Source organism: Sander lucioperca, chromosome 15, assembly GCF_008315115.2.
Source record: "Sander lucioperca isolate FBNREF2018 chromosome 15, SLUC_FBN_1.2, whole genome shotgun sequence".
NCBI classification, from domain to species: Eukaryota; Metazoa; Chordata; class Actinopteri; order Perciformes; family Percidae; genus Sander; species Sander lucioperca.
Genome location: NC_050187.1, coordinates 18015886 through 18034284, shown reverse-complemented (window position 1 = coordinate 18034284; position 18399 = coordinate 18015886). Strand labels below are relative to the sequence as shown.

The window sequence follows — 18399 nt, the reverse complement described above, 5'->3', positions numbered from 1 at the left end:
ATAACAACACCAGTAAGTTCTTGAATGTGTTGAATGATTATTGGTACCCAGACGTGTACCTCATGATCTGTGATGCGCTGCAGACTCTGCTCCAGGTCGTCTCTCTCCAGCGGTGTGCGGAGTTGCCTGATCAGGTGTTCTTCATGGGCCTCCAGATGCATCCGGAAGTTGCGTATTTCTGAGATGTAATGATTGTACACCGACTCCTCGTGTTCCTCTGTTTACCGGGAAATATAAATAATCACGTAAGAGCATAAAATATGTTTTGAGTTTCAAACTGTGACAGGACAGTTTTGATGTATATAAAAAAAAGTAATTTTAAAAGTTCACAATACCACAATAAAACAAAGTTAATGTTAAATCTGCATAAGGTCTCGCACACATCAAGTGATAGGACACAAAAGCACCTCTAGGTGGCATCATTATCACAGTGCCAGGTTGAGTAGGACCTGTTGCAATTCAGCTAAATCAATGACATTTTGTGCACTGCTAAGGTGAAGTCATACACAAATTAGGAAAATGGCTTTAATAAGATGAGAACTTATTATTTAAAAGGGGAAGGGGAATATATGTAAAATAATTTTATATAGACGTATATTTGTCTCCTATGTAACATCACAACATAACATTGCTATTTTGCATTTTTATTTCTCCAGAAATTCCACCCTATTTAAAAACCATGACTGCACATTACCAACATACCAGTGTTTGCTTTTCATTAACAGCAAAGCTAACCATCTCTTTAGAAATTCTTCTTAATTCAGTAAAAAAACAAACAGTCATTAACTTAAGGCTTAAAAGGCTTAAAGAGCCACGTATTTCCCTTGCGCGTTGAGTTCAATGTACACCAGCAACTCCTTGTTGGGAGGGACAAGAAGGGAATCTGGGCCTCGCCTCTTTCTGCAGATCTGAGTAGCTCCTGGTAGTACTCCTTGCAGGCCGCAACGTCTCTCTCTAGCTGAGCACAGTCTGCCACTGTGAATACCTCGGACTCCTCGCTGTCTTCCAGGAACTCGTCGAAGTGGGACTGCAGGTTGCTCAAGACCTGCTGATGCTCACCTTGTAACATGGTCTTTATCTGCAGAGAAATAAAAGTGGGAATGAGACAAACATGCACTTTGCATTTTTCCTAGAATGATCATCATTGAAAATTGGGATGTATAAAACATAATAATTCAAACATACTGAGGCAACATTCCAGTTGCGGATGGCTCGTATATCAGCCATTAGATAATGCCAAGACACCACACTCTTCATGTTGATGTGGGAGTGGTGCCACAGTGCCAGGACGTTCTGGTATAACTGCTCAATTCTGCAGGGAAAAACAAAAGACAAATTATTTATCCCACCAAAGTCAGGTCAGCAGCATTTACGCATTCAGAAACTTTATTTTAAAATATAGCATAATGCAGACACAAAACGAAGCCTAGCATCTCACCTGGTAGCCATATCAACAGCCTCTTTGTTAGGTGGAGGCACAGTGAAACACACAGAGGGCACCATGGCCTCATTCCCTGCTGGGTTGATGACTTTCCACTTGGCCCGGTGAGAGTTACTGGCCAATACGCACTCATCCTCTTTATAAATAGTAATCTGAAAGAGTTGTGATAAAGACACAGCATACATATATTTACTATAAAACTTTGTAATAAAGATTAAAAGTGGTGTAATATGGTGTAGAGAACCACTGTATACCTCAATCTGACGATAATCACAGATGGCTTTGACAGGGATGGAGGATCTCACGGGGCTTTCAGGGTTCCTGGGCCTGAGCTGCACAATATTCTTGGCCCTGCCCACTAACCCAGCTACAGAGCTGCGGTACTGAAGAAGCTGCTCTTTCTCATCCTATGGAAACACCAAAACAAAAAAAAATGTTTACATTATTTTTTATTTGCAACTATCTCAACATGCGCACACACTTCCCGCATCTTTCATCAGTTTACCATGGACTCCTGAATGAGATCCTCCATTCTGTGTAGGCTGCTTGTTCGATCACAGCTGTATTTTCTTTGAATGGCATCTTGCAGGCTCTTAAGGTAGTCCATGGACTCTTTGGCATCACTGAAAAACTGCAAGAGGGAAAAGAAGGAGAAATTAGATGTGACAAAAACATGCACTTTGCTGTACTGACAAAAAAAAACAGGCGGCATCTCACCTCAAAATAAACAGCATTCTCCTTGAGATGCTGTTCTACACATGAGCAGAGCTGTAAAATCCAGCTCCACTGCGTCTGCATGGCAGCCCTGTACGCCTGGAAGAAAAACAACTTAGAAATAAGATACACAATATCCAGATATAATAGGTAGAAAATTACAAGATACAAATACTTTACAATCTTTTAATTACTGTGGGAGCAGTATGCAGGGTGGAGACGCTACTGCCATACTTGACCGCAGAGCTGAGTAAGCAGAAAAGAAAAACCACATAGGACTTACTTCAATAGTGAGCCTGGCCGGGTGGTTCTTGAGCATAAGGCGTTCTGCCTTGTCCTGCACAGACTTGATCACTTCCTCCTTTTCATCCAGCTCCCTCATTAGGTCCTGTATGAAGACATTAAGCTGAGTATCTCGGGGATCCAGCCGCAGCAAAGACCCAGTCACTCCATCCTCTTACACAATCCCATATCCTGTCTCACAGACCATTCAGGCCACAATACACAAATCCCTTCACTGAGATTATTGTTCTATTTAATGAACGCAGCTGTAACGTAGACAAACTGTCTGAACAAGCCCATGTCATTCTCTCTGCATATACGATTTCACAGATTAAATTGCAGTTAATTAAAAAGACTATTTAAACAAAAAAAAACTTACAGCATGGTAGTCTCTTTTCTTGGAGATGTTGTCATTGCGATCACTCCAGTCAAAGGCCACTTCCTCCTCCTCCTTCTCATTCAGCCAGATGAGCTCCTGAGTTGCCTGTGACACAAAGTCATGCAGGCTTTCCAGATGGCTTTGTCTCTCTCTTGAACAGCTCTGAAAGGAACAGGCATCCATTAATTCAGACTACAAAAAAAGCACATACACAATTTATAGCAGCACAGATTTTAGATAATGGCTGTTGAGCTCAACAGATCACTTACCAATAGTGTTTCATACTGCTTTTCTAGTTTGTTCAGTTTGTCTGAATAAGTTAGTTTCAGGGGGATTGTCATCTGAATCTGACAAAGAAAAACATGTTTTGGTTTCTTTTAGTTTCCTGTGCAGACACTAAGAGTTATGGCAGGCAACAGCAGCTCCATTTATGACTAACACTTAGGTTACAGCTTATGTAGGAGTGCTGATGTTCCTATTAAGATTATAAGCAAGACAGAGAGAAACACCAAAACGCTTACTTCACTCAGTTTGGCATCTTTAAGACTCATTTGAAATTCTTCAATGGCTCTGTGTACACTTTTGTGGTTCTCTAAATGCATTTCCACACTTGGCAAATCAGATCCCCACTCCGACCGATCCAGCTGCAACTTTAACACAGAAAAAAAAATCAAATAATCAGTATCTTATTTAACAATTAAAGCTACAGTACATTATAAACAAACTGAAAAAAACCTTGATGTTTTTTTTAACATCGAGTGCAGGGGACTACAGATGAAAAATAGCCTTTTGGCTAATTCTGGCATTTTTATGTAAAATCATGCGTTTTATTGATTTGCACTGTCCCCTTTCATAAATAAAATGAATTGAACATGGTGACTACTCACCTGCATCTCCTCCACCCAGCTCAGGAGGTCCTGAACAAATTTCATGTTGACCTCCTCTTCTGTCATGTTGGGGTCTGCCAGTGAGGATTTCAGTAAGGGTTTGCGGATCTGCATGTGTTTCAAATGCCTGAGGCTGCCTGGGTCCATGCCGCCACCACCCATGTAGCTGTGGACTGAAGCGGGCTGCAGACCGGGGGTCAAGGCAGGGGTTAAGGACGGGGTCAGGCACGGTGTAAGGCTAGAGGTGAATGTGGACCCAGGGGTACCTAACCCCCCTGGGGGGGGTGCAGGAGTAAGGGCGGGTGTCAGGCTTGTGTTGAAGTTCTGAGAGTAGCCAGAGTTCAGGCTTTGAGTGATGCCTGAGATCATCATTTTGGTTTGTTCTGTCGTCAGGGTGCGACCTTTGCTGTACACAGAAGAACACTCTGCTCTCAGGGCTAGAAGGTCATCCCGGAGTTTTGACACCCTGTATTTAAAAAGGAACAACAATATGAGATGTATTCATGTATAAGAATATTCAGTGTGTTATTTTTGCAGGAGGATATACATTGTACCTTTGGACAAGTTGATCTGCAAAGGGGAATTTCCCATCCAGAAGAATTTGGATGTCCACCACTTGTTGTCTGAGGATATTCTCACACTCCAAAAGGTAGCCAGCGATCTCAGCTTCATGTAGGAACTGAATACCAGACTCAAGGCGTTTTGCATCCTGAGCAGAGGAAAAAAAAGAGACTCAAAACTCAAGACTGTGCACACAGTGCTTTTTTATCACAACTTACAAACAGATTCAACCAGAGATTGCACATAACTTACAGACTGCAGGGCAATTCTTGCCAACGCCAGCTTGTCCTCTCCGTTAACACAGTCCCGCTGGACCCTGTTGGCAATCTGCTGCAACATCTCAAGCCTACAAAAACAAAAAGATCAACAGTTATTATCACTTTAATACAAACAAATAAAACATTCACAGTGCACACTGTAATCTCACCTGGATCCATAGACAATGTTGTTATTGAGAAAGACAGAGCTGTTAATTTGTAGTGGTTCAGTAAGAGTGGTGTCATCAGAGCCGAAACTGGTGAAGCTACTGTTGCTAACAGACGAGAGCCCACTTAAATAGGCCATCTTACTTTACATGGTAAACCACTGCAGCCCATCAAACAATTACCGTAACATTTCTCATCCTAATCATCCCTCTGAAAGGAACCCAGCCTCGACCTAGCCATGACATACCCAACTGACGGAGCGGCTTTCAACTTGCTCATATTTATAGTCCCACAGCCAGGTGCTGAGCGTGTAAAGAGACTCCCATGCTGAAATACTGTGCAGCCCTCAGGAGATAAATATTAAAGAGCAGGTTGAGGCAGTACGCCTTTATTCAAACTGCGACTGTAAAGTCCTGCCAAACTGCTGTGATTACTGTTTCTGCTAGTTTTCACCACACCCAAAATGAATGCTGTAAATACAATATGTCGTGTTTACAGACAACGAAGGCAGGGATGGAGATGTAAACTTGTTTAAACTATTGCCAATGGAGAACTTGCAAGTCTTTGGACTTGGCATTACGTTTCCATAGAAATAAGATCTACTCTGCAAAAAAACATTGATGGAAACAGAGCACCAGATAGAGCTCAGAAACCTGACTGAGCATGCCATAAGGAAGAAGTAACTCTTTGTGTTCTTAGAATTTGCACATTTCTGCTTTTTTTAATGTAACTACATACTAGATCAGTCATGATTTTGTTCCTGGACTGACATTTTTTTTTACCACTATTCTATTACACAAGATTATTATGTTTGGTACTTATTTTGCAAATCACTCGATCATCTGTTAAAGCAGCACAAAACTCAACCTTATCATATGCAAACTTTATTACTTTGGCTGCAGTAAATCTGATTTAGATATATTGTGTATAACAGCTCATGAATATGTTGATAGAAATCATATTTTGTATGGCTTGTAATATAATGCTATAGCACCAAATACACCGAACTCAGAAAATGTTATGCTGACTCATTTAGCGTATTTGCTCTTTCATCTATACAGTGTACGAAAAGCTTTTCATTTAGAAACACATCTATCTATCTATCTATCTATCTATCTATCTATCTATCTATCTCTTGCTTGTAACACTTGTATTTTGCCTAAAACAGTTACACATTTTGTGTGTGTTAGTTAAATGGTGACTTGACTGACAAGTAACCCATAATATTAGGTTATAAAGACTATAAAGATTAGACCCTTAAATCACATTATGTTGAGCCAGGAGACATTAAGTACTAATACGCTCAGTGCCTGCACATACCTTTCCACCTCAGGCCTCAGGCTCTTCTCCCTTTCTAGCATGGCAACAATTAATTTACCCCATTCCTTCTCCACATCATTTGGGTGATGTCCCTGGGGTAACTGAATACGTCCAAACTCGATCCACATCTGTCAGGGACAGACACAGATTTGGTATCACTACAAACACTGCAATGTGTGATCAAAGCAACATGTTCCTCTATTTTGGATTTGTAGCCTATACCTCAAGCATTTTATAGAGATTCTTGATTTTTGTCTTCTCGTTCTCTTTCAGTGGGATTTCGTGTTCTTTAAACTGCAAATACTGCGTATAAAGTGCCTGTAAAAGAAAGCAAAGATTGCTTTAAAAATGTTTATACACTTGTACCACATATCATCAGAAGAGATATTAACCAGGAGACAGATCTCAAGCAGTTGTCCGTACTCTCCCCTTGTCTTTAAAACAACTGCATAAAAGTGCCTTTACTGTTAAAAGGTATCGGCTTCTTGCGGCAAATGGATGCTGCTGCTCTCTCATATCCATCAATATCACTTTAAGTCTCAGTTACAGCAGGCAGACGTTGCATGTGGGCTATTTGAAGAAGACAATTATCCTTCACCTACTGCACATGCAGGATCTAAGCACACTGTAAAATGAGACAGCTAAAGTTCAACATGTGCAAATAAAGCTAATAAAGATTCAAAAATATTGAATACCTTGATTTCCACAGGGTTGTTGGGGAATGATCTATCTGACATTATGGCCACATTGTGTTTGATCCACTGGCTGAGGTATTTGATCATGTTCTGGTACTCCACCCATTTGATATCAACATCCTGTTCAAAGAAAACGGATCATCAGAAATAAAGCACTTTTTATCACTTCCACTTGGATTTGGGTGGAGTTACTTGTGGACTGATGCCATCAACTTACATTAGGACTGATTCCATCAACACCATCGGGTACTTTCGGGAAAGCATCATACAGTGTTGAGACGTATGTGATGACAGATTTTTCATCGGGTGACTGAACGTCTACGTCTGATGAGGGAAGTCAAAACCAAAAGGTCACAAATGCAACACATGTCAATGAGCTTTGGACTTATTCCCCAAGCCAAAATCTCCAAGCTTCACTTCACAAGATGTATAGCACAAAAGGTGTTAAAATGTTTTTAAGAGTGTTTCCTAAATTAAAACAAACATGACAGTGGGTATGGATCTCACCCTCGGGGTCCAGCAGTCTGGCCACCCCCAGCTGTTCAGCTACACAAAATGCGTGCTCTAAATTTGATCGGTTGGCCTGTGTCGACACACGGCTCATGTCAACCAGGTCTGGCCTGCAATAGGGAGAAGGATAGACCAGTAAGGCGAGAAAAAAACAAGGCATACCAAGTAAAAGAAAGAGGACGCAGACAGAAGACCACTAAACCCACTAAATGCATTATATAGCCTGCAGTTTCTTCAGTGTTACTGTACCTGTATTTATGAATGATGGCGTTAAATAGTCTCCCATCCCTCCAGGAGGTTGTGAAGTTGTCACATCGTACACCTACGTAGCCATCTGTTATCTGCCTGGACCAGAACAGTAGCCTTTCCTTGGCGGTCATGTCCTCGGACTCTCCTGTCACATGGATCTCCGATATCTGTCAAGATGCCATGACGTTAAATGTGCAGAAAAACACACACACACACACACACACACACACACACACACACACACACACAAAATCTAATCCACAAACCTGTGAATAATAACCCTGTGAGATTAGTTCACCATTACTGAGTGGCAACAATCAGAGCAGCACCTTGAAATATGATGCAATCAAATGTGATAACACAAGCGACAGCCTTAAAAATACCACTGAAAAAAATTACCGTCACAAAGATAGTACTTATTGCACAAGTGTGAATTACGTGTAAATGAGATAATAGTTTCTGTTTGCACTTGAAACATGGAAAATGTCAGCAGGTCAGTGTGAAATAGAGTTAAAAATATGAATAAATTACCCAATAGTTTTACAAGGTGTTGTACTGAAGATTAAGATGACCTCAAACAAACAGCGCCACTTCACAGGTCGAGTTCCACAGTGTTGTTGGCACTGGGTTTAAAGCACATTTATGACATCTGAACAAGAGTTTCTATCTACAGTTCACACCACATTTAGTAATGTTGATTCAAGCCTTTGTAGACTTTGTTTTCCTGTAACACGCATCCCAAACAACCAACTTATGGAAACACCATGTGTCAGCAATACTGTAATTGATTTTGCTATGAAAGCCACATGGGATACATATCGAAAAGTTTGTTTCTATTTTCTAGACAATGTTACGTCACAACACATGGTTTAAACAAAAAACAAGCAGAGAAACACAACGTAGATTCAATCAATCAATCAATCAATCAATCAATCAATCATCATCAATTGTCCCACAAGGGGGGAATTTGTAGCCAGGTGACATCAATCATAGATACAACAGTGAAAAACAGAAACAGTAGCGACACACTACAGCTGAAACAAGATTAGCACAGACAAAATAGCACCATCCTGAAGAAAAAAAGACATGGAAGAATCGCCACAGACAAGACTATCCAGATGCTATAACTTCCAAAGCCTGAAACATGTGTAGAGTCTACTTAAGAAAGCGTATGACAGGAGTTTAACAGGCCTATGGCCACCAAAACAAAGGTTAATCTAGTCTTTTTAGTCTGTAGTCAAACTTCCTGAACAAAGTATGATATGGACAAGCCAGGATAGCCTCAGTCTTCCTAAAAATGTGTTAAGTATAAATATCAAAGAGCTGGATTTTACTGACTGTTGAGTCTCTTTCTACTGGACATGCTGTGGTTTTCATAGTACACCATGATGCAAAAGGATAAAACAAATTCAATAAGACTGCAAGAGTCATCAAGGATCCACAAGCATCAAAATAATTAATTTTTCCAAGAAAATAAAGACACTGCTGTGCTTTCTCTCTTACAAACAAAATTAACATTAGACCCAGAACATATTTTACTGTCAATAACTGTCCCAGGACATTTGTAATTATCTACCAGGGTGATTTCAGAGTGCTGTATAACAGTTGATGTCGAACGAGGGAGAGAGATTGCCTAAAATCAACAATAATGTCCTTTGTTTTGTTAACATACATATGAAGGAACAACACCATGATACAAACTAATAAACTATAGCACCATGACCCTGTTCCTTGTCCTGCAGAAGACTGACAATCACTATCACTGCATCATCATCAGATTTTATAATGTGCCAATTTTCATACAAACTCTGGCAGCCATTATTGTACAAAATATAAAGAAGAGGGGACAAATAGCAGGGTTGCCGCACTTCAGCCTCCTTATTAACCCACAGTAATCACTTTAATATACAAAACGAACTGTTCTAGTGAGAGCACTAATTAAGATAACGAATACAATATGACATAATTTTTTGTTCTGAATGTACTCAACAAAATCAAAGCCCCACCAATAAAACTGAAAAACACAGCCTGCTATCACTCCAAAGGTGATTGACGGATCTTACAATGAGGTCTAAAATCTAAGTTACTATTTTTTCCTGATGCTGTATAACACTACTGGTTGGGCTTTAACAAAAAAAATCTATGTCAACATACTCTTCCTGTCTCTACATATAGATGCGCAGCATAAATATTTGAACACAGGTTTCAGGTAGATTATGCAAAATGATGCAGCCAAAGTGCATAATCTTCTGCACAGGTGGTGCCTGTGGTGTAAATACATTCTATAACGTATGATTCATGAGAATGACTGGGAACACAGACAGAAAAGACACCACAATGATGACATAATGCTCTATCTGCACAATGGACCATGCTGATGGCTTATAAAATGATGTAATGACGAGAAAATTAGTGTAATAGTGAACTGGCGATACGATTTTATTAAGCATATATTTTCACCGCAGTGCTTAACTCCCATGATGTCAACACCAACCTTGCAATTTTCACATTACATTATACCCCAATCAAACCCCTTATTAATCTACTATGAATCACACCAATAATGGCTTTAAATAACACGCTCTAAGTTTACCTCGTGTTGGGTGGAAATACATTTGGCAGGAGCTGGAAGATGTTCTACGTAACCAGAGCAGGTGTAGGCCCTCCGTCTCCTCCTCCTGTGTGCTTGAGAGCCCCATATAATCTTGGCAAACGTTTCCTCACTCCCAGGTCTGTCATTACCCCTCAGAGTCTGTAGCATGTGCTCCACTGCTCCAAAGCTAACAGCCCTCCTTAACTGGCGCTGCAGCAGCTTCTTCACTAGCAGACCATCCTTAGCTGAGAAGCCTCTGGACGTTGTGTTAATACAGCGAAGCTTTCCTTTTACAATGGACCTGTTTCTGTCATCATCTGTCTGCTCTGTGCAAAACCTTCCCGACCTGTAAACTAACCTCTTAGTTGATTGATTACAGGGATCTCTAAGGATGAAAACTGGTACCTCTCCAACATAGATGCCTGTACTGATGCTGTCCTGCCTGGATAGATGTGTCTCCACCTTTGATGGTTTATCCAGCTCTGCTTGGGACTCCTCTGCATTCCCATCTGGGCCATCTTGAGCCTCTGCACTACTGCAGATGGCCTCAGTTGCCTCACTTCCAGGACTCCTGAGAGATCCAGCAGGCTGAAAGTCTTCTGATTTCCTCTTCTTCCTCTGAAAATAGCGGCGCCCTTTGCGTTCTTTAGATTCTAAGCTCAGTGGAGCTTTCTTGGGATCAACATAGCATTCCTCTTTAGGGCCTCGAACACAGCCACAGATGTTTCCCATGGCTGAAAGTCATACAGTCTCTTACCCATTTACACTGAGCTGTTTTCAGGCAAAGTATCCGGTGAGCTCCGCTTAATCTGAAGAGCCACTATCCCACTGACAGAAAGCCATGTTCACACTGTGCAACTAGCACACAAACAGTGACAAACAACCCGGCAGCCAGACAAAAAGTTCCCTTCACTCAAAGCAGAGTTGACTTTTTTCCTTTCGTTGACTCACAGCTGAGAACTGGTCAGCCTGACTCTCTCTCTATCTCTCTCTCTCTCTCTCTCTCTCTCTCTCTCGCTCACTCTCACTGCATTTCTATCTTGCCTGCGAGCTCACTCTTGAGTCTCTCCTCTGACACTGGAATCCTTTCTGACCTTTGAAACATTTATCTGGCTTTACTAATCCAGCACAAACACCATAAATGCATACGCAGACGTGGCTCATGTGCTTATAGTTCTCAGCTGAGCAAGAGCGGAAGACTTGTGGATAGACCTGTTTTGTGCCGACTAGTCTGCTTCGTCTACACAGTAAACGCGCACGTCACAGACGCCTCTTAGGTTTCCTAATATTTGTGTCTGTAATGACGGATGGAGGGGACAAGGTTTAAACTGCAAATGGATGCCAGCTGATGGCCACCTATTATGCTGTGAGAAAATTTGGCTCAGCAAGTTTGGCTGCGTGAACCAGACAGAGTTCCAGCCAGTCAGAAAGGCTTTGAAAAACAGAACAGCATAGAGAGCAGCAGAAGCAGAGTCAAATCCGAGCTGGACAACAAAGTGCTTTCACTTTGTCTATTAATCAAGCTACGTACAATAGCGGAGCCAGAGGTGGGGCTTAAATCCAATGGTTTAAACAAACACTATTATCTGAACAGATCACCACCACCGCAGTTCACAGGGGGGCAAATGCTCTGACCAGGAAGTGATTCAATACATAAAAACCATTGCGGCAATTATAAGATAACATTGCCTGACAGCATGGGGGAAAGGTTCACTGTAGGGGAATCAATCAATACTTTTATTACATGGCAACAAGAGAAATAAGTAGTGTGTGAAAGGGTAAAATATAATGCCACCACACAGCTCAACTAAAAATAACACGGTGCTACAGTCAGCTTACAATATTTGGACCCTGAAGGTCAAAGTCACCTGACAGCAAACCCAGTTCAAACTACAGTGTACTGATTACTCACACTGCTACTTATGGGCAGCTTATGGCAAAACCATCAAATACTGGTATTACTGCAGCATTAGATTATGTTTGTAAATGTTATATTTCAATAATATTATGGTTTATAGCATTTAATATTATTTACATACTTGCTTAGTACAGGGTTCTTTTCCCCCCCATCAGTGAATAAATGAAATAAATGAATCATGACTCTCTATTTGCGTACAGAGCAGTAGACATCACAGAGACGGTGACAAACAAAGGAGATAAACAAGCATAGAAATACCTGACTACAGTGCAATGTCACCAGCTATACTAAAATAAACATTTCATTCAAAACCATGTCCAGGTCAAAATACAGCGTGGTCACCATTGTGAAGAATAGTGGCAGCGTTGTGTGATGAAATCAACTTATCTGTACAGACATGATCAAACAAGTCTGAAGAGTCTGAAACACCCTAACAGAACTTCAGCAGTGAAACAGTGAACCAGCTACGAGGTAGAGGATTGAGGTCAAACATTACATGGCACACACCCTGTCAGTACTCTTAGTTTATATAAGTTAGTATAAAAAAATAGCCTGCAGCACTAAGAAAAGCTCATAAAATATGTCCCAAAAACAAACCCTGTACTTCAAGCAGAGCCAGTCATATAAAAACATGTAATATAGAAACAGTTCATACATGCCAATCTGCTGTCAGCTGTGATTATATAATAAAGCCAAAGGTGTATACTGTGACTGAAGTGAAACATTTTCTCTACCCTGCTAAATCAAGAAGAAACAGGCCCATTGCTGCTCAAGGGCTTGCGTGAAACTGACAGCAGCAGGTGTTGGCATCATCACCGACGCAACCTGTCAGCAAGTCCAGGCAAAATTATATTACCTACTTTATCCCCCATTATTTCATCGAGGGCGTTGGTCAGACAGATGCATTCTTGTTCTAATATAATATACTAACTCAGCGCCATCTCGATCAAAGCTGCAAGTGTGAAAGACTAGTACAATATTCCTGTCCCTAACCAACCACTGAGTCAATGTGGCATGTGCCAAAGATATTAGTAATCTAATGCAAGACAGTCAGAGAGAGGGAGAGAAGGGAAGCGAGAGTGTGAGTGAGAAGTAGTTAAAGTATGGAGTTTCTGCATGCTATTGGAGTTTGGATAGACACTTCGGTGGACACCTGGATTCTCTTGGCATTCAACATTTTTCAGAACATTGAGGGAGAAATATAAACTCAGCCTAGAGCACAATCTTGAAAACCATCGCAACTCTCCAAACTGCAAAGCTTGGTTGTACTGATTTGTGTACAGATGTTCACAGAGTAAAAAAAAAAAACAGTAAACCAAGTTGATTCTGGGAAATAACGGACTACACAGAGTACAATACTTCTCTGTTGTTTTAAATTTCCAAGCCATTTCCCGCTGCATTCAAACGTGTTACAACTCAAGCTAAATCAAACATTAATTAAAGTAAGCCAGGTAAACACTAACATCATATATTACACTGTAATCCTCAGTGAGTAACACAGCAATAATACCATTCAGCATAATCTATGCTGCACAGCTTTGACACCTTATGGTCAAAAGTAGAATCATTTGAAATGCATTAATCTGGAGGGCATTTGATATTATGCAACTCAATCCCAAAGCATGCCAGTATTTATGTTGCACTGAAATATCTGTAAAACTCTAAGACAAAGGTATCTCAGATAGGCTTTTTCGTAAAAAATAGCCCTAATGTAAAACCAAAAGTATCTGCATGGTAGTTTCTGTCAAATCAGATGTTTGAGAGAAAGAAATATTGCTAATTTGAAGTTCATGTGCATGAAGATACTTCCAACATATCAACATGGAGTAGGAAGTAAAGATACACACAAGTTTAAGATGAACACCTTGTTAGTAGTATGAACTCATCACTTACTAACATATAATACAAGGGAAAATGAAAGTAAGTAATTATCCAGTATCTGAGTAATAAATAATCTTACTTTCTTGGCTATTAAAATCATAATTACCAAACCATGAGATGACAATGCTGACCTGAAAGTGCAGAATAATGGTCCAGATCAATCCCAGGGTCAGTTTTGGGTTGCCGTCTGTGATGTCGTCATTCCTGATGTTTACAAGTTTGACCTGATGACAGGAAACGCATCATCATTCACATATCGCATATTTACAAAATCTCAAAGTGTGCAAACCCTGCTCTTGAGTTTTTACAATATGGCAATTCTTTACATTTATTTGTGTATTATTACAAAGTATGAGTATAACTGTGTTTTGTCTATTTTGACTCATATATCTTTTATCAAGCACCACAAGGTGGCACAACAGTCATTATATTATGTCAGGGAACACTGTGGGTCTGAGATGACAGAGAGAATGAATGCTTGCTACTAATTAAATGCTATAAACCTGCTAGGACTGTTTTATCATGTCGGAGTGAAAACGTATGTGCATTTAATGAATTCGCAAAAAACTTAATGGAGAAAATCAGCGTCTAAACACATTCTTGTTTTAATGGAGCAGTTCATTTATCCCTCCAGTGCCAGCCTGATCATCTGTAATAATTGCAATCAATAAACTGCAGGAGGAGATTCAAGGAAGTTTAAACAGTTAGATTGTTACACATTTACTGATTACAGAAGGTGCATGAATGTGTCTGATATGTACTGCAGATAAAACAATAGAACAACTCATTTGTGACCATCTATGATTCCTTTGTCTCAAGCCTTACGTCACATCTGGCTACGGCTCAGCCAGGCTGTGTTCTTCATGACATCCTGAGTGGTGGGGGAGGGGAGGGCAATCAAAGCTCTCTTAAAACCCCACTGATGGGATTTGTAGTCGGCGCTCCTTAAATGCTGCCATTACTATTTGTGGAAACTGAATTTTAATTTTAATCAAGGAACATGGAAAATGCCACGAGTCCAACAGTGTTGGAGAATAGGCAGTGTCTAGGTAATCACCACTGAATGGGGCTGTCCCACACAATGTGGCACTGTGTGTCTGAACACAGATATTCAGACACAGTGTGCCACTTGCATTCCCAGTTCAATTATGTGTACCTTTGCTTGCATTTGCCTGCCTTGGTGGTTAACGTGTAAACAAATCTCTCATAATATGATGCAACTCCTAAGATACACTATGAACTACTACATGTACTTTTATTCTATTTTAGTGTGCTATTCAGCTGTAACCTTTTGTATAATTGCTTCCTCAAAGTGTGAAAATTCCTATTTAATTATGTGGACTTTCAGTTGAATACTGCTATGATTCGTTGAGAGGACAGGAAAGGCAGAAACATTTATTTGACCTGCAGTCTAAACTTTTAAAGGTTTATGAAAATGTTGGCTCAAATTTATTCCAATCAAAAGTGTGACAGAACAAGAGTTTCAGAGTGTGCTTGGATTGATCCTTACCTGCCGCCTCTTCAAATAATCCAGTGCTATTTGTACATTCTGGAGTCTGTGGAAGCGCATCCTCCCTCTCTCCCGAGGCTGTGGACATAAAGAGGGATGAGGGGCCATGCATGGTAATCAGCTTCTTCTCAATATCAGAGGACACATTTAAACAATGATTAGTAACATGGTGGACACAGGACATGCTTCCAGGTTCTTACCCGCTGATCTGGTGAGGTAAAACTTCAAAGAACACACAATAAGCTCTACCCAAAAAAAAGAGTAGACATTTCTGCAGTCCCACTCAAAATCTGTGCATGTACAGAACATTTTCCACCATTTGCATTTCTAGAAATTTTGCTCTTAACGTGTAATAACAAACCAAGTAAACCTGCTAGTTAACACACTCTCACAGCTAAAGTGTACAAAAAACACAGTAATACATTTGGTTCGCTGTGCTGTAGACACTAAATGTAAATCTTAAAAATGATAGAATGCTGCATTGTTCGAACAAGTATCCAATCTCTTGTGACAAATACACGCTGACAGTAAAGGGCCACAGCATGAGGTAATGAAATGGAAAATGCGTTGAAGCCAGGATGCAGCAGCAACAGCAGCAGCAAAAGACTAGTGCTGCATTCAGCCATATTTACTAAGTTAATGATAGCTGAGAGAGGAATCCCGCTCATCTCAATAGCAAAGCAACAATATTTAATAAACCCATCTCCCATAGCTTTCATTCTGTGAATCTCATACACTTATGAAGAGCTCTTGAGGCTTTAAGATACCCAAAAGCATGCAGATGAAAAATGTCCTGATGCTCTCGAAGGTTTGGAGCGCTTTGATTGTATGGCTCAATGATGGGCAAAGCTAGTGAGATGGATATAAAGACCCAAGCATTATGGGCAATTCCCTTAATCATTTATTGCATCTCTTCAATGGCTTTGCAAGGTCAGTATGCCAAATGTATTGTTGATGCATGCTCAAAAAGAAAATTTGAGCATGAAGATGCCTGGGTCTTTAGATCATGTGCACATTTATCTGCATCATCAGTATCATCTGGTCATGTATACAAGGATTCGGACATTATTTCCTGATCAGAAGAAGTGGCATTAGGAAACATAGAAATCACAAATTTAGCTAAATTGGGAAAAAGGAAACAATGCTCTGAAAGCAAAAAGAAGAACTACAATATCTCCTAGCGCAATTATGCAAAACTACAAAAAGACAAATCATACAGTGGGATTGTTTCTACACTCCTGTTAACTGGCCACAACACAACTCTAAATTAGTTTGTTAAAAGGGGGTGGAGGGGCAAGCCACACGTACCCCCTTATCATCATCATCATCATCCACCGTGTCTCCATGCTGCTCAACTGCACATGCTTCTGTCCCACTCACCAACCGCAATGTCTTCAGAAAATCACGCTCCCTTGGCTTATCACCGAAAAGGCAACACATGGGAAAGAAAGGAAGACATGGACACACACGGCGGCCAAATCAAAAGGAAGTTAGACAATGGACAGAAACCAATCATAGAGTGGAGAACAGAAGAGGGGGAAAGTAGAAGGGAAACAGGATGTAAACAGAAAATAGATAGCTTATAGAGGATGAAAGTTAGTCACACTGAAGGAGGGAGTAACTGCTGGGGCTCCTTGCATAGGAATACAGTAAGGGATATCACAGCATGATAACATTATGGAGCTCAGGACTGCACAAAGACTGTATTAACATACTTTAATATAAGATAAAATAATGACATGTTAACATAGAAATGAAATAATACTGCAAATAGCCTGCTGGTTAACATGCAGTAGCTCCCGTCTTAGGCCAGAGTAATACTGCTACATACACTGTGCAGCTATGTGTTCTATATGTGAGGGATTAGACTCATACATAATACTGAACTATATAGAATTTATGCCCTTATGATTTCTCACGAACAAAGTAAAAAAAGGCCCCATACTGCTAGAACAAGGCCACAAACCAAAGATTGGACATCATGACAGTTTCCTATTTTTGGTTAAAATTACATGTAATATGGACATTGTTTGCTAACAATATTACAGTGTATACCTGACAATTTTGAATTACAGTTTGCAAGAAAAATGTGGTCCATCAAGAATCTATTGCTGTATTTCATTTTTATAAAAATGTACTTTCTGGCGCCCAGATAGCTCAGTTGGTAGGACAGGCGCCCATATATAGAGGTTTACTCCTCGACGCAGCGGGCCCAGGTTCAACTCCGACCCGCGACCCTTTGCTGCATGTCGTTCCCCCCTCTCTTCCCTTTCATTTCTTCAGCTGTCCTGTCAATAAAGGCCTAAAAGTGCCCAAAAAATAATCTTTAAAAAAAAAAAAATTTACTTTCAATTTAGTTTATTTCTACATTTCTACAGATATAATTAGACTATTGTATAAGATGACAATTTCCACAATCCTTTTAACCATTTGGTTAAATAACAGATGCAAAGTAACCTATTGGGCACCTGGATTAACACAGTACAAGTACACTTTCATATTTGTGAAAAGTTTTGGTTACTTAGCATTTGAAAAGTGTTCCACACCTAGAGACGATCAACTTCAAGTTTTGACAGAACAATCATTCCAGCTGTGTTTTAATCACCATAACTGCACAGCTTCCTGCACTCAGAAGAAACGCTGCTCATTGTAATATTACTTTATTACTATCAGGTGCAGTTATTGTGCGTTAATATTTGCAAAAGGGCATTCTCGATAAGACCGGACGTGAATTTTTATGCACAGAAGTGCAGCAATGTTGGTCCCCTAAAAGGTCAAGAGTACAAAGAGTTCAGGACACAGTCACGACCAGCAGAGATCCCACAGGGATTTTACATACAGAGGTTTAAATAACTGCTCATGTAATGGTGGTATTTAAATAAATTTCACCTGTGGAAACAAGCACAGGAATGTCTGTAGTAATTTGCTTTTAATTTCTTGTACAGACCGATACATTGGTGCCGTTTCTACATACTGTATCCATGTAGCCTGGATGGAATATTCCACGCTTGCAGTTTACGTTACTTATTCTAAT

At 40.2% G+C, this 18399-nt stretch overlaps 1 protein-coding gene across 29 annotated transcripts in view; it reads right to left on the bottom strand.

Annotated features, from left to right (window-relative positions):
• Positions 1–18399, bottom strand: part of dst (dystonin) — a 108242-nt gene that overhangs the window by 61075 nt on the left and 28768 nt on the right. For 18 of the 29 annotated variants that reach the window (XM_035992709.1, XM_035992703.1, XM_035992712.1 and 15 more), the window contains 23 exons: positions 16674–16781; positions 15366–15443; positions 13987–14079; positions 7464–7630; positions 7212–7324; positions 6922–7028; positions 6705–6824; positions 6232–6327; positions 6010–6137; positions 4517–4610; positions 4258–4412; positions 3704–4169; positions 3338–3466; positions 3086–3163; positions 2817–2978; positions 2439–2543; positions 2159–2254; positions 1947–2072; positions 1696–1848; positions 1439–1593; positions 1186–1312; positions 895–1078; positions 60–217 (listed from right to left, as the gene is read on the bottom strand). In XM_035992709.1, coding sequence (XP_035848602.1) covers positions 60–217; positions 895–1078; positions 1186–1312; positions 1439–1593; positions 1696–1848; positions 1947–2072; positions 2159–2254; positions 2439–2543; positions 2817–2978; positions 3086–3163; positions 3338–3466; positions 3704–4169; positions 4258–4412; positions 4517–4610; positions 6010–6137; positions 6232–6327; positions 6705–6824; positions 6922–7028; positions 7212–7324; positions 7464–7630; positions 13987–14079; positions 15366–15443; positions 16674–16781 — 3198 coding nt within the window. The other 11 variants (XM_035992708.1, XM_035992728.1, XM_035992731.1 and 8 more) reach the window with 5 other exon arrangements.